The sequence below is a fragment of the Loxodonta africana genome, chromosome 22 (assembly GCF_030014295.1).
Source record: "Loxodonta africana isolate mLoxAfr1 chromosome 22, mLoxAfr1.hap2, whole genome shotgun sequence".
NCBI classification, from domain to species: Eukaryota; Metazoa; Chordata; class Mammalia; order Proboscidea; family Elephantidae; genus Loxodonta; species Loxodonta africana.
This window is the reverse complement of record NC_087363.1, coordinates 74,216,171-74,236,610: the sequence shown is the minus strand read 5'-3', so window position 1 is coordinate 74,236,610 and position 20,440 is coordinate 74,216,171. Positions and strand designations below refer to the sequence as shown.

General features: G+C 38.1%; 1 protein-coding gene across 3 annotated transcripts in view; it reads right to left on the bottom strand.

The window, feature by feature from the left end:
* The window catches only part of UBE3C (ubiquitin protein ligase E3C), a 210,675-nt gene that overhangs the window by 124,716 nt on the left and 65,519 nt on the right, over positions 1 to 20,440 (bottom strand). For 2 of the 3 annotated variants that reach the window (XM_064275135.1, XM_064275137.1), the window contains exons 5-11: positions 19,810 to 19,925; positions 16,041 to 16,198; positions 12,300 to 12,453; positions 11,651 to 11,871; positions 11,024 to 11,178; positions 10,064 to 10,251; positions 1,336 to 1,422 (exon numbers count right to left, since the gene is read on the bottom strand). In XM_064275135.1, the coding sequence (XP_064131205.1) occupies positions 1,336 to 1,422; positions 10,064 to 10,251; positions 11,024 to 11,178; positions 11,651 to 11,871; positions 12,300 to 12,453; positions 16,041 to 16,198; positions 19,810 to 19,925 (1,079 nt within the window). Of the gene's footprint in view, positions 1 to 1,335; positions 1,423 to 10,063; positions 10,252 to 11,023; positions 11,179 to 11,650; positions 11,872 to 12,299; positions 12,454 to 14,967; positions 14,999 to 16,040; positions 16,199 to 19,809; positions 19,926 to 20,440 lie in introns of those variants that run through there. The other variant, XM_064275138.1, reaches the window with a different exon arrangement.

The window sequence follows — 20,440 nt, the reverse complement described above, 5'->3', positions numbered from 1 at the left end:
ATTCAGGTAATGCTGTCAATAACCTGACATTCCCTTTTATGAATAAGAATAGTTTCGTAGATACTATCAGTTCCATTCACACAGGGAACAACTGTGACTGACAAAGTGTTTTAATAAATTTAACAAGTACAAAGAAACTCAAATCTTCAAATTGCCTTTTAAAGACATTAATCATAAAATTATATAATTATAATTATGAAATGCGATGATCTTTTTTCTCTACTAAAAAGCTCAACATCTAGAAATCTCAACACAAGATTTTTCAGTTCCACTAACATGTCAGAAACCAAAATAGATTGCAGATGAGCATATATTTAAATTCCTCCTTCCCTCAAAAGGAGCCCTGGGTGGTATAGCGGTTGAGAACTCAGCTGCTATCCAAAAGGCTGGCAGTTCTCATCCACCAGCCACTCCTTGGAAAACCTGTAAGGCAGTTCTACTCTGTCCTATAGGGTCACTATGAGCTGAAATCCAAACGACAGCAACAGGTTTGGTAATGGGTTTTTCCTTAAATAAATAAATAAATATATATTTCTTCCAAACTTTTGTGTCTAGAAACAAAAACAAACAACACCCTGCCTTCAAAACTGTTGGCCCTAAAACCCGAGACACACCTTTACTTTATCGGCTGACCCATGGCTCTCGGCAATTAACAACGGTGGCTGCTGTTATTACATCCACACCGTATGAGTTGCTTTTTGGAAGTTCTATCTTCAGTCACCTGAGCTGCACACTTGATTCTCTCCTATTAAATATGGGTTAGCTTCGACTTCTGAACACAGGGGAGCTTTAACAACATAACAACGGGCTAAATGAGTTTACCATAAAGGATTTTTTAATATGAAATTCTCTGCTTATCACACATTCAATTTAAATATCCAGATTAAAGATTCTACCCTTCAAATTACAAGATAATTCATATATGAAAAATCAAATTATTTCAACAAAAGTTTTTTTAAAAAACCAACATCTACATTATTTTATTGGTTCTAATGTTTGTAATCAAGCTGTACCTTCACTATCAGAAAAAAAAAGATGAAGGTCATATGAGAAAAAAATTTCAAGTGTCTGCCGTTTAAAAAATGGCTAGAATTTTTAAACAAATTTACATTCAGATAAAGGCATATTCTTAATAATATTTACAGATAAATATTTGTAAAATTAGGCTTTAATTTTTCTTTTTGTGGAAATGAGATGATCTAGCAATTTTTTTCTTCTCATATGAAACAAATCAAGTAGGAATAGTACTTTAGAACTTCTTCTTTCAGTATTTTTTAATTAGGCTGCCACTTTTCAAGCCATGAAGTTCAACTTGTAAGACTGTATAACACATACCCTGTGATCATGCGTGTTGTCATAGAAGATATTAGAAACCAAAGATGTCTCAGGAACCTGGCATTAAAGGCTAGGCTGTAGAGAAGCCTAAAAAGAGGAGTGGGAAAAATAAGTAAGAACCAGCAAATATTCACGCACTATATTTGTTTTTTTAAAAATAAAAAGCTATAAAGATAATGTACAATTTAGAAACTATTCATATTAACACACAAATAATAGCATGCTTCTTACAACAGGCTGCTGGATAACTATAACAGAAATATTCTTCGCACACGAAGTACTAGAAGGCATCGTCCTACCTTTACGATTACAGAGCTAAGAAAACTACACGGTGTTGCTGTGAAATGTATCTACAAATATAAAGGTACAGGTTGTCCCGAAGTTCAAGTTGAAGTTGTTGCCCCTCTATGTATCTCAATACATTAATATACTGCAGTATGATGCATTACTAACATTACCACTAGCAACAGACATTTAAATTTTCTAAAATATTTAGTGACTGTTTACAAGTCACCATTTTTTAAACAAACACATAAAAACATCTTTTCTTTTATGTTAACTTCTAAGAATAATATAAATCTAAAAACATATTTTAAAGGCTTCTTTTTAAAAAACCCTCCTCTATAATATGGATACGATTAAAAGGACTAAGGAACTTTGTGGATGAAGGGTAAAATTTAACACTAAATTAGCTCTGTGTTGTACACTTTGTTTTTGTTTGCCTTCGAATTGATTCCCACTCTCACAGCAACCCCTTTCGGTTAGCAGCTGGAGCTCCGGTGGCACGATGGTAAAGCACTTGGTTGCTAACGGAAAGGCTGGTGGTTTGAACCCACCCAGTGGCTCCTCGGGAGACAAGGCCTGGCAATTTGCTCTTGTATAGGTTACAGCCTACGAAATGCTATGGGCAGTTCTACTCTGTCACATGGGATCACTGTGAGTCGAAATTGACCCCACAGCACCCAACAACAACATGTTGTATACTAATTTCTGTAACAGGATCCACTTTCTAGTCACAATGCTATAATCATTTAGCCAATAACCCTTTTATTTCTTCAGGAAAAAAAATTTGCATAAACATCCCTCCATTCCCTCCCCTCAGTGGCTTAAAACAACACAATTTTATGTTTTTAAAAAATTTTTACTGTGCGTTAAATGAAAGTTTACAAATGAAGTCAGTCTCTCATACAAAAATTTATATACCCCTTGTTGCTCTCCCCCTAACGAGACAGTACACTCCTTCCCTCCACTCTATTTTTGTGTCCATTTGGCCAGCTTCTGACCCTCTCTGGCCTCTCATCTCCCATCCTGACAGGAGCTGCCCACATAGTCACATGTGTCTACTTAAGCCAAGAAGCTCACTCTTCACCAGTATCATTTTCTATCCCATAGTCCAGTCCAATCCCTGTCTGAAGAGTTGGCGTTGGGAATGGCTCCTGTCTTGGGCGAACAAAAGGTCTGGGGACCATGACCTCCAGGGTCCTCCTTGTCTCAGATCATTAAGTCTGGTCTTTTTACAAGAATTTGGGGTCTGCACCCCACTGCTCTCCTGCTCCCTCAGGGGTTCTCTGGTGTGTTCCCCATAGGGGTAGTCATCAGTTGTAGCCGGGCACCATCTAGTTCTTCTGGTCTCAGGCTGATGGAGTCTCTGGTTTATGTGGCCCATTCTGTCTCTTGGGCTCATAATTACCCCTGTGTCTTTGGTGTTCTTCATTCTCCTTTGCTCCAGGTGGGTTGAGACCAATTGATGCCACTTGCTAGCACTTAAGACCCCAGACGCCACTTTCCAAAGTGGGCTGCAGAATGTTTTCTTAATAGATTTTATTTTGCCAATTGACCTAGATGTCCCCTGAAACCATGGTCCTCAACCCCCTACTCCTGCTACGCTGGCCTCTGAAGCATTCAGTTTATTCAGGAATCTTCTTAGCTTTTGGTTTAGCCCAGTTGTGCTGACCTCACCTGTATTGTGGGTTGTCTTTCCCTTCACTTAAAATAGTTCTTGTCTACTATCTAATTAGTGAATATCCCCTCCCCTCCCCTCCCTTCCTCCCACCTCTAGTAACCATCAAAGAATACTGTTTAAACTATTTTTTGAGTTCTTGTAATAGTGGTCTCATACAATATTTGTCCTTTTGCAACTGACTGATTTCACTCAGCATAATGCCTTCCAGATTCCTCCATGTTATGAAATGTTTCATGGATTCATCATTGTTCTTTATTGATGTGTAGTATTCCATTGTGTGAATATACCGTAATTTATTTATCCATTCATCCACTGATGGGCACCTTGGTTACTTCCATCTTTTTGCTGTTGTAAACAGTGCTGCAGTGAACACGGGTGTGCATATATCTATTCACGTAAAGGCTCTTATTTCTCTAGGATATATTCCAAGGAGTGGGATTGCTGTATCGTATGGTAGTTCTATTTCTAGCTTTTTAAGGAAGCCCCAAATCCCATTTCCAAAGTGGCTGTACCATTTTACATTCCCACCAGCAGTGTATAAGTGTTCCATTCTCTCCAAAACCTCTCTAAACCCGTCGCCGTCGAGTCAATTCCGACTCAATAGTGACCCTATAGGACAGAGTAGAACTGCTCCATACAGTTTCCAAGGAGTGCCTGGTAGATTCGAACTGCTGACCTTTTGGTTAACAGCTGTAGCTCTTAACCATTATGCTACCAGGGTTTCCACAACCTCTCCAACATTTATTACTTTGTGTTTTTTGGGTTAACACCAGCCTTGTCTTGCTGGAGTGAGATGGAATCTCACTGTAGTTTTGATTTGCATTTCTCTAATGGTTAACGATCATGAGCATTTCCTCATGTATCTTTTAGCTACCTGAATGTCTTCTTTAGTGAAGTGCCTGTTCATATCCTTTGCCCATTTTTTAATTGGGTTATTATGTCATTTGATTTCTTGACTGCTTCTTCCATAGGTGTTGATTGTGGATCCAAGTAAAATGAAATCCTGAACATCAATCTTTTCTTATCATGATGTTGCTTACTGGTTCAGTTGTGAAGATTTTTGTTTTCTTTATGTTGAGGGGCAGTCCATGCTAAGGTTGTAGTCTTTGATCTTCATCGGTAAGTGCTTCAAGTCCTCTTTGCTTTCAACAAGCAAGGTTGTATCATCTGCACATTGTAGGCTGTTAATGAGTCTTCCTCCAATCCTGATGCTGCGTTCTTCTTCATATAGATAATATACTTGGTATAGTAATTAGATAAATTACTGAAGATATTTAACTTGGGGTTCTACTTGTAAAGGTAAAGAAGTGGTAGGTTCTTTCCACATACTAGAGTAGATTAAAAATTACCCACTAAGCTTTATTTAGCTGTGACCACCCTACAAGTTAATTAGTAAAAGGCAACATTTTTAACCCAGGTCATAAACTCAAGTCAGTTTTCCACACGGACTATTTAAGTTACTAAAGAGAACACAGTGGAAGATACCAGCTCACACACGGGACGTAAAGGTCACTTTAACAAGGCATTTCTGATGCTTACTTTCTATGTTAAGGTGTCACAGGTAAAAGAAATAAGACAGGCACCCAATGACCCATTCGACAATTCTAGCATACAAATGCAAATGTGATACTTTGTGTATTCCTGCTGAAAGTATGACTTAATTGACAAAAGCTATCTTAAAACAGATACATAATTGATTATACTGAATAAACTGATTTTTTTTTTTTAAAAAAAAAGTAAGCATGGTATCACAGGCAAAGAGCTAAATTCACTTATTTTTCTGTGCAGATATCTCAACATTTTTTTCTAAAATACTACTTTAAAAATTGTTTCCACAAACATGAGTAAAATATAATAATACATGCTGTAAACACAACAAACCATAAACCTGTATTTTTCTCCACTTAAGTTAAAGTAGGAGATAGGAACTTATCAAGCAAGAGCTAAAGAAAATTCATTATCGGAGCATATTTACCAGGGCTTAGAAAACAGATGTGGGGAGAGCACTACACTTCCAGGGCTCACAACTTTCTAAATCACCATGATTAACAACTTGACACAATTCAGCTGGTTCATTCTATTAGTTTCTGGTAGAAAAATCATGTATTCAAATGCATTCAAAGCTGATGGATGATGCTGTGTGATTCGATGTATTTACATGAAAGCTGCAGGCAAATTATAACATTGAACTTTCTGAATGCTAAAACACTATGTTTAAAACTCAATTTCAAAGCTTTTAAATCTGTCAACGGAGCAAATCAGCCAAGCTCACAAAGAGTATGCCAGTCTCACCACCTTAATATAAATCCAACTCCTGAAAATCAGCTTAAAGTGCTACCTTAAAACATAACATGCAAAACATCTAAATTTTACTGAAAGCTGGTATGACAGGTGAACTCTCAGTATATGGACTCAGGGAAGGCTTCTGAAAGATGATTACCTTAGGCTGAACCGTAACAATTTAGCCAATAAAGGAGACCGACATATGCAAAAGGAGAGAGGTACAAAACAGCATGGTAGCACAAAAACAGCACCACAGGATTGGAAAAAATGCCAGTAATTAAGCACGCTTGTGGCAAAAGGTATTCCGTGGCTAGAAAAGTTACAGAGGTAATGTTGGGAAAAAAACCCATTGCTGTCAAGTCGACTCCAACTCATAGTGACCCTACGGGACACAGTAAACTGCCCCGTAAAGTTCCCAAGGAGCACCAGATGGATTTGAAGTGCAGACTTTTTGGTTAGTAGCCACAGCACTTAACCACTATGCCACCAGGGTTTCCGGTAATGTTAGAGAGGTAATCGAATGCTCAATAATGAAAATGAATAAACTAAGGATTTTTAGTTTTTTCCTGAAATCAAAAGGAATCCACTGAGGGGTGTTTAAGCAAGAGAATGAAATAATCAAGGTTATTATCTCTGACAACTCAGCCCGGCAAAACGGGACAAAAGGAATGTAGCAGTGACATAGCACCGTGATTGAACACGTGTGGGGAGTACTGAGAAGGCTTTAACCTAAGCCTAAGCTCTGGCAGCACTCTCTAACAGAACTTTTGGTGACAATGGGAATGTTCTAGAACTGCCCACCAACCACATGTGGCTACTGAACACTTAAAATACGGCTAGTGCAACTGAAGAACTGAGTTTTTAGTTTTACGTAATTTTAATTAATTTAAGCTTAAGTGGCCCCATTTAGCTGCTCTAGGGGCAGTTCTACTCTGTCCTATAGGGTAGCTTTAAGTTGGAATCAACTCAACGGCAATGGGTTTATTTTTTCTGTTTGAAATTAGCTCCCAGGCTTGGTATACAGACGAGATAGTGACAGAAAGAGTACATCTTGGGGGAAAGATGCTAAACTCTATTTTAGACACCGTAAGGTAAGTTCAAGAGGACATATCCTACTAAACAGGTGAGTATGAGTCTAGAGCTCCAGAAAGCTATTTAGGCTCAAGATGCAAATTTGTGAGTCCTCAGAATATAGCTGATGCCACTTGAAGGAAAGAGGGTATCCAGGGAATCAACTGAATTGAAAAGAAATGAAAAACTGAATAGGAAAAAAAAGTCCAAGAAGTTTAGGTAACAGTGAAATACAGAGGGTAAAGAGAAAAAGATCCAACGAAAGAAACAGAAAAGTCAAAAAGGTAAAAGAAAACTTATGAGAATATGGTACACGTGAAGCTAACAGGTAAAAGAGGCTCAAGAAAAGGAATAAAGAGAAACGTCAAACATCACACACAGGTCAAGGTAAGACAGGAAGGCTCCTGGGCTGAGCACAACGTAGGTCAGTGAGGAAACATCCCGGGTAGCTGCCCTGTGGACCAGGTGAGCAGAAGAGAAATGAAGACAGTGAACAGATGTTAACATAGTGCATTTCGGTGCTTCGCATTGTCAAATATTATGATCACAAATTCGTTAACAAAACAGTAAGATATTATCCACTAAGAATTCTAATTCTTACAGGGTTAAAGCTGTTTTTCAAGCTACCTACTTAAAAATCTTACTTTCCAATTTCAGTTCTCTAGATACTGGGATGGATTTTTTTTTTTTTTTTCTGTCTTACGATACAGTTAATGTTTACACATATTTTTTTAAATTACAAGTTTTTTTAAGGAAAGAATTTTAAATCCAAATATTTATCCAGACTTCCCATGTCCAGTAGTAAGATTTATAAATTTCATCTCTAAAAAGAATTAGCAGTTCATTTGTCACTTTAACTTAAAATATTTTAGGTAAAACACATTCACCTGATTCAAAATTCCAACAATATAAAAAAGTATACCGTCCAAAGCTCCTTCTCCTCCAGGCTTAAGCCCCCAACACACATGGGCAATCACTTTATTAGTTTCTTGCATATCCTTCCAAGTTTCTTTATGCAAATACAAATGTACATTTTTTCCACTTTTCTTACATAAAACGTGTCATATACATTTTGTTCTGTATCTTCCTTTTTTCACTTAAACATGTATCTTGGAAATCTTTCCATTTCAATGCAAAAAGAACCTCCTTTTCCTTTACACATCCTGACAATTTTTAACAGAAATTAAAACTGCAAACCCCAACCCTGAAAATAAGAGATACTAATATTAGTAAAGGGGGAGGTGAGAGTGAGCTGTCTGCCTGAATATTTACTGATTGTCTTTTAAATACTTTTTTTAATTAAAAGCAGTTAAAATCTACAACAGCTGAAGTAAAGCCTATTTGCTCTTTCATCAGTTATGAAAAACACTGTAAATACTTAAAACCTAATATACTCAAACTATAAATAAAACTCCTAGAGAACTTTCTTAGAGGAAATAGGTACTATACTCATAAAGATTAGGATGCCTTACAAGGCTTCTTTACTCATTAAGCAGTTTTGGGACTTTTGAAGTAGTTCACTGATAAACCTCAGACGAGAGCAGTGGTACACTTAAGCCCAGTAACTACTATCCAGAGAACTGGACTTTTTGCTATAACAACAAAAGAAGTGTCCTAGTTCAGCGATGAGCCTCAGATCTCTCACATACTGCTCTAATGCAATTAGTCTACAAAGAGCCGACTGCCTCATCGAGGGATCACAGTTTCACTGACACCTTACTTCCTCCAACAGTAATAAATACCAGTGAGCTACGACAGCAACGAATCAGTCCGCTGCATTACGTTTACAACGTAGTTTCTACTGATTATGCTGTCTTAAGACACATTTCATTTCAAAGAATTCTTTCCTCATCAAGGGAAGAGCTTTTTTCATGCTATGGGATGACATTCTCTAAAAACAGAAGAAACTTCTTTACAGGTAACATACATCATCTGATATAACCACAGGACCTAATTACTGACAGCATCTTTTTCCAATTTCTCTGTATAACATTACATACTTGAAGAACTACTAAACATTTTTGCACGATACTCTACTAAATATTTTCTATTAAGTTCTCAAGAAAACTCTACTATTCTAAATAAGAGGGAAAAAAATAGTTCAAAATCATCATCACTATTATCTAAGCACAAATGAGCCATATTTTAAGTTGTATGTTTTGTTTTGTTCCACCAAAAAGATTATTTCAAGGTTTATGACCAAGCCAAAGTCACAGAAGTCTCCAATCACATCTAAACACCTTGAGGGGCCGAGCTGCTGGGGCAAAGGGCTGGGGACCATAAAAAATAAATAATTTCAGAGTGCAAGGGTAAATTGCCAAGGAAAATCTGATAAAAAGGGTGCAATAAGAAAAAAAAAGATATGTAATATATTGGTTCTATAAGGCAGATACGAGCCCAACTTTCTTAAATGGGTGACTAAGGCTAGTTTCTTATTTCATTCCCAAGATGCTATGGAAATATGTGCTTAATTGCTTTGTTAACATGTAACAGGGCCCTTCAGAGCCTCAGAGGCTAGGGGAAGGACTGAGTCACTATCAGCTGGTTTAGAAAAAATAAAAAAAACTTAGGTTTTCTACGAAATGCTTGGAAATTGGAATAGTTCTATATCACAGTCTATACATAGTTCTATATATATATGTATGTATGTATGTATGTAAATATATACACACACAAAAATAAAGGATTTCATTTTACTTGGATCCATCATCAATGCCCCTGGAAGCAGCAGTCAAGAAATCAAAAGATGCACTGCGTTGGGAAATCTGCTGCAAAGTATCTTTTTAAAGTGTTAAAAAGCAAAGATGTCACTTTAAGGACTAAGATGCGCCTGACCCAAGCCATGGTGTTTTCAATCACCTCATAAGCACGTGAAAGCTGGACAATGAGTAAGGAAGACCGAAGAAGTATCGACAAGTTTGAATTGTGGTGTTGGTGAAGAATATTGACCATACCATGGACTGCCAGAAGAACGAAGAAATCTGTCTTAGAAGAGGTACAGCCAGAATGCTCCTTAGGAAGCAAGGATGGTGAGACTTTGTCTCACATACTTTGGACATGTTATCAGGAGGGATCAGTCCCTGGAGAAGGACAACATGCTTGGTAAAGTAGAGGGTCAGTGAAAAAGAGGACGATCCTTGATGAGATGGACTCACACAGTGGCTGCAACGATGGGCTCAAGCATAACAACGATTGTGAGGATGGTTCAGGACCAGGCAGTGTTTCATTCTGTTGTACACAGGGTCAGTATGAGTCTGAACAGACTCGACGGTACCTAACAACTACGATTACCTATCAAATAACAGCAGATAAAACCGACAGACGCGGATTAAGGACCAAAGCAAACCACCAGGGAGGAAAGCATGTTTTCTTGAACACTTTAGCATTCACTACGTATTAGGGTGTACTTGCCTGACTTTGGGTACCATCATTCGATGCTGTACCATTAGCATATGGCAGATGGATGCCATCATTGTAAAGACTTCCTCGCTCGCTGAATCCCTCCATACCATGTTTAATAGAGTGTTTGTCTGCTGTTTCGTATCCAACTTTTTCAGACATTCCTCTGTTATATATGGTATTGACAGTCGACCACCCTCCTAAAAGCACAGTAGAAAAATCAGTCAGCTTACAGTGAAAAATTCTTTTACGGTAAAGATGTTCTACTAGAACTTACCTCTACATCACAAACATACATAAAAAGTATTTTTGCTCAACTAAAAACGCAGAGTAGCATTATTTAACCATCACTGATATCACAATGAACACGTGAGTATCCCAGCAATGAACCCACTGAAGTAACTGGGGCCCCTCTAGAGGTCCACAGGCAGGGTCTGCATCACCACCGACTTGCCCCGGCATGGTAACACAGCAACAGCGAGTACTCAGTTCCTGTCTACTGATATGACAATATTTTCAGTATGTACATCTTAAGAAAAATTCATTTCAAATTTTTTAGATGGAATTGTACTAAAGCTGCGTGCACATGAAAACCATTATCATCTTCTGTAACAGCTCATTTATCTGAAACATCAGTTTAAGCAAAATAGGTCAGAACATTAAAAAAACAAACTCTGCATTCTATACATACCTCTGTAACATACAGAAAAAGGTAAGAAGAATCTGTCTATAAATCACTAGGATCTCTGGGGCGGGAATATCAGGGGTGAAGGTCAAAGGGGACTTTACATGGTTCAAATGTTTTACTACAAGAATGCTTAATGCATTACTGATAGAATTAAAAATAAGGGTATATACAACGTTAGAAAAAAGGCTTTAACATCGGATGAGCCTGCACACAGTATCATCCTCCTCTGACACACGGGCACACAGTATCATCCTCCTCTGACACACGGGCACACAGGAGCTTACAGGGCTGCCCAGCTGCTTATCTGCGTCTTCGCTCTCATCTTCAGAACCACTGGCTGAATCGTGACAGCTCGTGTGGGCAGATGAAACCGGTAACTGAGACAGGAAGGTCTGCAGTACTCGTAAATATACTAGGAGTCCTTCCTCAGAGAGGGTCCCTTTGTAAAACAATCAATATAACATATCTTAATTCAATGTTATAAAAACAAACACACAAACCTGGAAAACTCAGGTATCATTTTTCTCAGAGAGACATTTCTGACCAGAACTTACTCATTTTTAAATAATAGACACATTATATAGTTAGCGTACGGGAAAAACATCCTTGCACTCTCAGAAGAGCTCTTCCATTTAATTAAGAAAAATTCTCTTTTTAGTCTGTATGGTCTTATAAGACATGTATCTAAATCAGACCTTTTTATTATACTTGGAAATTTCCATGAGAGATACTGCCCATACCATAATCCTTTAGCAAATACACTCTTCAAAGCAATCCCCACCACTGGAACCACTATGACATTTATCATTCTCTCTACTTATCCGCTAATACTGTCTGAGTTTTAGTCCAAATATATCTTGTATTTCTAATACCGTCTGAGTTTTAGTCCAAGTATATCTTGTATTTCATACCCAAATAACTTTCGCCAACAGTTAAAACAAAGTAGAAAAGCCACGGTGCTCCTGCACTGGTGTCTGAACATTTTCTCTCTATCAACAAGAGTGCACTGAGAAAGGCTTCGTAAGGGAAAGCTGTCTGCACATCCGCTAACGCCGGAAGGAGGAAATGAAAAATCTGATCCGTAAAAGGCGCTGCCAAAAGCTCCTCTGTGAAGGCTGTAAAAACTTGTTGCCTGAAAAAGAAAAATGGAACCTTTTCACAAGATCAAAACATATGGTTCATAAAATCACAGATTAAATTTCAAAATAAACTTCTAAAGAGATCATCTACTATTCTAACTTATCTGAGGTTAAGCATTTATCATCAACTAGGTCAACATAAAATGGACTCAATTTTGTGTCTGTCCTATTAAGAAAACTCATCAATTTTTTGTATCTTTTTACAGCTACTAGAAAGCACGTATAATCAGGTCATCGGAATCATGAATTTGTTAGGGTACAGGTCAAAGAGAAAAAGTATATTTTCCTCTAAAAGGAGTCACACTACTGAAGTAAAAATCTGATTTTAAAGTCTATATTTAAAATAGCATCCCAAGAACAAGTTACCGTTAGATACAGATCTTGGGAAATCACAAAATCAATAAATCTATTCCATTCTCACCTTGCGCCTTCTGGACAGGAGTTGTAAGTAAAGTGCAATGGTTTTAGAACGTTCTCCAGCAAAATTTTTGCTACAGGAACTCGAGATAAATCAGAATATTCAATACTTGGTGGAAGCTTGCTGTTAATTAACAAATAGAGAGACCTATAATACCCTAAAAGAAAGGAAAAACATATTTAAAATTTGGCACCTTTTCTTTGAATGAGGGAAAACTTATCAATTTTTACATGCATTTTACAAATCTCTGTAAGTCCAAATTTAAGCCAAATTTTCTTTAACTTTTTAATTAAAGAAAACTTTAAATAAAAACAGGAAGTAGCCAGAAGGGTTATAACCCCAGGTACTTATTATCCACCACCAAGAACTAACAATTTATGTCCAATCTTGTTCCATGCATACCCCAATTAATTCTGAAACATACCCAAGATCTCATGTAATCTCATTTCTAATTGTTTCAGCATGTATCTGTGTACCCTCGATTAAATCCAAGATATAATTATTTCAGCATATATCTCTCAAAGATAAGGACCATAATCCGAGCACTGAGGAAGTTATTTTTTTTAAAGGCAGCCTCTATGTAAGTAGAAGAAGCCCTAGTGGTACAGTGGTTAAGTGCTCAGCTCCTCACTGAAAGGTGGGTGACTCAAACTTACCAGCAGCTCTGCGGGAGAAAAGGCCTGGTGATCTGCTCCCATAAAGACTGCTGTTGGGTGCCATGAGTCGGTTCTGACTCACAGCAACCCTGTAGGACAAAGCAGAACTGCCCCGTAAGGTTTCCGAGGCTGAAATCTTTACAGGAGCAGATCACCAGGTCTTTTTTCCCAAAGAGCAGCTGGTTGGTTTGAACCACCGACCTTTCAGTTAGCAGCCAAAGGTCAACAGCAGAGCGTTTAACCACTGCACTACCAGGGCTCCTTCCTGTAAAGATTGCAGCCCAGGAAACCCTATAGGGCAGTTCTGCTTTGTCATATGTGGCCACTATGAGTTGGAATTGACTTGATGGCACACGACATGTAAGCACAAGCGACAACTTTTCATGAGCTTTACTGTATTTTCTTTTCTAGGCTTTTGATGGGATTTCTGGCTGTGCAGTGAACATAAACTCTCTTATCACCAATGACTGAAGTCATATTTTTTTCTTTAGGAATATTTGCCCTTTATTATAAAATAATAAGAACAATGTAGATATTGCTTATGAGCATCTCCTTATTCTACAGTCATATCTGGTAGCACGCAGCGGCATCGCTAGGGTCGGTGTCTCTCGGGGCTGTAGCTCATGGTCTCGCTCCCCCCAGGGACCTCCTCCTATGTCTCGCTCCCCCCAGGGACCTCCTCCTATGTCTCGCTCCCCCCAGGGACCTCCTCCTAATTACTGTACTTCATTCTCAAGAAAGTTATTGATATGGGTTCACAAATACTAATTACCACAATATTGTAGCTAAAACAACAGCGGGTACTTGTAGCGCGTGCGGACAACTGAAGCATCACTGTAATTGGATAATAATGACAGCTCTGACCTCAGTGCATAAGAAAGTTCAAAAGGTAAATAAGCACCAAGTTTGCGCCCTGTAGATATATTGATAAATATAAGCTGGGCTTACGAAAAATGTTCTGTTGTTACAACCAACTACAGTGATTTTTTTTTAAGAAACAATAAATTTATAGACCGTCATTTTGGCGTCACGCCCTCTGACAGTGTCACCTGGCGCAGCATGCACTCCCCTAATGACACCACTGGGGGCACTTATTAAAAATACAATCCATTTGCTTGGGACACTTTCTGATAAATAGTCCTATATAGCTCTGCAATTCAGTTACGATTACTAAACGATAAATACTCAGTACTCCATCACTCCATCATTAGACCCGCTTTGCTAACTACTCCAATTCTAACTTAGTACACACTGACGACTACTGAAACTCACACAGGGAAGACTGAAAGCTCTTTCGTTATACAAATGAAAAGGTGCAAATATATCAAGAATTAAATTTTCATTTTAAAAGTATCCATCATTAACAATGTAAATGTTGAATAGATTAACTTATAACATGTCTATAGTTACTGCCTCAAGTTCAACTACAACTGTTCAAAAGCTTCATGTTAAGTCACCGCACATAATGTACAGTAAGTAATAAACTATAGTTTATAAACAGAACGCTAAAATTGTACTGGCTAATAACAGGAAGTGATTTACCAAAGCAACGGAAAACGGCTGTATCACAGATGACATAAGCAGTAATTTCAGTGTAAAATTTTCAAGCATTTCATATTTCTAGACACATTTCAAAATAATGCATATTTCCTAGTTATCTTCCTTACACTTCTACAAAACAGGAAAAGTAAAAACTTCCCATCTAGTGTCTAGCCTTAAATAAATATACATAATAATATATCAATCAGTAACATGGCCTATTTCTAATTACCGTTAACTTGGTTTTTATAAAATCCATTCTCTCCATCAATGTTAATTTCCTTTTAACTAACTCAGTAGTTTCTCTGTTTTCAACAAACTAAGTAAGGTTGCTTTTTTTAAACTCAAGCCAAACAGTAAGGTTGAAATGTATAAGAATACTCCAATACTCCTAATAGATAGTACTTTAAACGCCTGACAGGTGGAGTTGAGATTTGCAGTTAGTAACAGCACCTAGCAAGGAAAGAACCAAATACCTGCATTTGAAAGCTGTCTCTCTGGAAGCTCCTGATACAAGAAAAAGCACCACAGTCATTTAAAAATATTATAAAAATGTTAACCAAAGGTCTTAGAGTACTGAACAGTAGCTATCTGGTCCACAAGGTATTTGGTCAAATTCACGTTTATCAAGATACAGACTTGGGCTAACAGGGCCTTTTAAGATTAACGAAATTTTTAAGTTATTTTAACACTTTAAATCTCACTAGGTTTAACCTACGTTCATCCATCACTTTAAGAAAACAAAAGGCAAAATTATTTACACTTTTATCAGTATTTATTGCTTTCAGATCTTAACACTTCTGGAGTTCGGGAACCCTGAAGTATCTGGCTACCTGTGAGAATAGCGGGAATACAATTTTTTTAGTTTAGTTTTATTTTGCTTAATTCATCATAAAAGATTTTTAAGCTACGTTTACTTGCCTTTCTCCAAAACTGTGTCACCGATGTGCCCTCTGAGGAATTCCAGACACAGGTTCTTAAATCTGACTGAGTGCAATCATTTTCCAATCAGAAAACACAAATTAACTAAACGTCCTATTCTCCCATACTAATGTGACAGTTTATCACTCTTGTAATAAAAAAAAAAACCTTTACTAAGGTTTACTTTTAGTAAGATAGGCTCTCCAGTTGATTTAATTCATGTGTTTGTGATTTTTTTTAACAGAAGAATTCTTTCTTATCAACTCAGGATGACATAAGTAATGGAATACATCCCTGCACCTGTTTCACTACAGGTATGAATATTTGCCTAAAGTACCTGGAACAATTTCTGAAAGCACATATAAATTTTCATTTCCATTTCCAAGCAAAAGAAAAATTTAAGTGAAGAAATTAAATAAGTTTCCAAGTTTTTACAGTAGGTGGAGCCGAGGACAAAACGTTAGGCGACTCTGTGACTCCTGACAGGTGCTCCCCTGGACAGTGCGTAATGCCTGTTACAAGACGCCCGGTTCAGAGCTGAGTAACTGTACAAGCACTGAATACATCACGGCCACGCTTACATCGCAAAATAACGCCAACCCGCGGTTCTGAAATCATCTATACTTACCATTTTGAATCATGTAATGCAAAATTTGTTCAATTACTGATACCACATAGCTAGCATCTTGTAGAACAGGCAAGTATGTATTCTCAGATGAAAACACCTCAAGCATTCTCATTGGAAGTGCAACATTCAAACTGTCATCGTTACAGTTCTGCAATAACCTGTAAAAACGAAAAAGGTGTCACTCATACACTTACTGGACAGCCAATGTCACCGAAATGTTGTCTCAGATCACTCTCACTCAGTATGGCAAATGTCTGAGCCACTCTGTTCTAGTACCAGAACATCGCTGAAAACAGGCATGACTCAAAGACAGGAAAAAGTGCGTATCATCTCCTTCAGAAGTGCCTTCTAGACTTGCCACCCCTGCACTACCTTCTAAGTAGACAAATTTATTTTTGGTGTTAAGTCATCTATCGCTTGACTAAAGTATCCCTTCTTACTATGATGAGTATTATAGGCAGAGGGGAAGGCTTCGCTGTCATCAAATTAAGTCTTTTTTTAAAAAAAAAAGCTTCATGCTTTTTCTTTTAAAATTAACTTTACAGACATAATTTACATACATTAATCTGCATCTGTTTAAAGCACGCAGCACAGTGAGTTTTGATGGACTACACCACAATCAACACACAGAACTCTCGCTCTACCTCAGACAGATCTATCTATCTATCACCACCGAGTTTCCTTCTGACCCTCTCCAGCGGCTGCAACAATGGGCTCAGACACTACAGAGACTGCGAGGATGGCGCCAGATAGGGCAGCGTCGCGTTCTGCTCTGCATATATACGGTTGCTTCAAGTCGGACCGGACTCGACAGCTCCCACTAACAAGTCAATTCCTCGTTCCAACCCCACCAACCCCTGCTTTCTGTCACTATAGACTCGTTTGCATTTTCTACTGTTTTATATATAAAGAATCATACAGTATATATTGGTTTTATCTAGATTCTTTCACTCAGCATAATTGTGTACCTCATCCATGTAACCTGTGTCAATAATCTCTTCTTTTTATTGCCGACTAGTATCGTACCTCATCGCAGAGATAAAGTAGTTTCCACCTTAACCAGGTAATCAAACTTAGCACCACTAGTAACAGGCCATGCCTCACTGTGGGTCTCCCGATGCGACGCACATTACCTCCTACGAAGCATTCTTGTGAAAAATGTTGAACCTGAATCAGGTAAAGCCACCGTATCACAGGTTCTCAAGTGGGTGCAATTCTGCTCCTTGGGCAAATTTTGGCAATGTCCGGAGATATTTTTGGTTATCACAACTTGGCAGAAGGGTGCTAGGGTATTTGGTGAGCAGAAGCCAGGGATGCTGTCAAACATCGTACGACGCAGAGGACAGCTCCCCACAACAAAAAATTGTTTGGCCCAAGATGTCCTAGTATCAAGGCTGAGAAACCCTGCTCTAGACCTAACTTCCAGTCTATAGGAAATACAGGAGCTGGAAGAATAAGTGAAATAAATGGACCCTGGAATCATTAAAACAAAAAAACAGCATAAAACGTATCTTTGAGACAACTGAGGAACTCTGAACATGCAGTATATATTAGATGATATTAGAGAATTTCTATGAATTTTCATAGACTGATAGCATTACGGTTAAGTAGTAGAATGGCCTGCTCTTAGGAGGTACGTGGTGAATTACCTAAGAATGACGTGTTATCGTATCTGCAACTTACTTTCAAATGTGTTAGAAAACCCCACAGACACAGAGCACAAGTGTGTGAGTGCACAGAAATGTGGCAAAAATGTTCACGTCTTTGAATTGAGGTGTTTTCTGATGTTTGAGACTACTCAAAATAAAATGCTATAAAAGAACAAATTATATTTTGAAATATCATACATTAAAATTACTTGCTAAATGATTATCTTCAAAAATTACTTTACAAAAACTGTCCATGAACTATAGCCCACAGGCCAAGTCAGCCGAAGACTTTTTTTCTTGGTTCTGAAGGAAGAGTGGTTTTTACATTTTTAAAGGGTTGCAAGAAAAAAAAGAACACTATGTCTGAAAGATAGTCCTTGAAAATCCCCAGCAATTACATAAAACCTACAGACAGCATCAGGGAATGTGTGCAAATGAGTTGGGGCTATACAGACCCCACCCAGTCAGCTAACCTCAGAAAGGGAGGGGGCAAAATCCAATCATGCATATTCAATCGATCATGGCTATGCAAAGAGGCCAATAAAAGGCTCTGAACATGGAAGTAGTTGTTTCCTGAACTGGTGAGAACATCCAACGATAGAAAAGGGCCTCATATAAGCTGGGGACAATGAAAACCTCCTGCCAGGACTCCTCCCAGACCTCGTCCATATGTCTGTTTGTATCTTTTCTGGTTATAATGCATGGATAACTGTAGGTATGAATACTCTCCATGAATTCTGAGAGTGTCTCAGTGAATCAACAAACCCACATGGGAAATTAAGAGCCAGCAAGGAATGGCATCTGTCTATCTGCAGGTCTGAAGGACAGCATCCTTGTAACTTCCAATCCAGCTGTGGGTGGCTGCAGGTTGGAGAAAGTGTGCTGCTTAGGCAGCTGATGACAAGGAAGAAGATGTGGGGAGGTGAGGACTGGATTCACTTCCAGCTAGGCACTGGATTTATACTGATTTTTTACCATGCAGTTGGCAGTAAAAGTGGGATCTGTCCACTCTGCCCCCTGCTTATTAGTACAGTTAGTACAGAGACCATATGTGGACCAAAAACCCAAAAATACTATCTGATCATTTATGGAGTATGTCCACTGATCCCTGCTTTAAAGAATTAATGTATACAGTGTGTTTTTCGAAGTAAAAGTTTTTCCAAGGAGTAAGATGGGTTAGGAATATAAACTCTTGGAATTCATGATCCTCCTGGTTCTCTTTTCTATCAGATTCTCTGTATCTTTAGTTCACTGAAGTATTTTGGAAAGATCAGTTAATAACGAAAAAACAAAAAATTAGTGGATTATTTTTAGCATCTCATTCATCTGCAGTATATTTCTGATAGCAGTCCTAAATAAACTTTATTACATATACAGCTTCCAGAAAATTAGCTGAAATTAAATTGAAGGCTCAGAATCATTTGAAAATTTCATCACTGGTGCAGATATAAGCAATTAAAAAATGCTAAGAATGTTAGTTTCTCACACACTAAGTCAAAGTCATGGACGTGACTTATTTTTGAGTTTATACATAAACAAATGAGCCAGCCTGATAAGCATATTCTAACAGGTGGTGTTCAAGTTGTATTTCAGCAGAAACCCCCGGAGAATACAATCATTCTCACATCAAGAGTCCAATCGGCTGGCTAATCCGTTCGCTAATAACCCGCGTGTCTAACATTTCAAAAGATAATTCCAGGGCATTCCTGAAAGAAAGTATCACCTGGAAAACATCTGTACCTGCATTTTAATTTTAACTTGTATGTCATATGGGTCAGAAACCCTGGTGGCGTAGTGCTTAAGTGCTACGGCTGCTAACCAAAGGGTCGGCAGTTCAATTCTGCCAGGTGCTCCTTGGAAACTCTGTGGGGCACTTCTACTCTGTCCTGTAGGGTCGCTGTGAGTCAGAATCGACTTGACGGCACTGGATTTGGTTTTTTGGTTTGGGTCATATAGGTCAGAATCAACCAGGAGTGAAAACTGTGCTACACAGAATATCCCAGTCTCAAAAAAACAAAAAATGTAGAACAGCCTGTCTCAGAAAATGAAAATCAAAATTGTTCCTCTAGACACTGCAAGTCATCATATCACACAAAGCTCCGGACAGAGCGGGAGTTTACCTGCAGCACAGGCTCATCAACCTCTTTATCTGAAATAAGCATGTAAGTCTCTCAGGCCCGTTCAGCTGCTTGACAAACAGGCAACTGTACTTAACCACGTTCTGGCACACCCAGATCTGAAAGGGGAAAATACACAATTTACAACTTCCAATGCATAAAATGGAACAGTTTACTAATTTACACAATATTTCAAATTTTTTTAAAGAATAAATACACACTTTATCAAACCTGATAAGAATCTTGTATTCTAAGTGAGGTTTTACTTAGTATATCCATTAATATTTCGGCTTGCCCATCTTAAAAATATCAGCATGAAGCTAAGTTATGAAAGCAGTTACTGACACTCTTAAAGCTCTGTCAATCTGAAATAACAATGTACATGTGCACAAATCAGTGACTCACAACACAAACATGAACAACATTAACCCTAAGTTACACAGAACATGTTTCTCCTTTCTTTGTCCTCCGTGTTCATGTATTTCAGCATCCTTTCGTTTTGGATGCTCTCCTCCCCCAACTCTAGGAAACTTTGGTAGGGCAGGCAATCACGTGGTCCCGCTCTTCCCAATAAAAGATCAGGTGCGTCACCAGGCTCCTGGATATGATGATTCATCAATGATTTAAACAAATG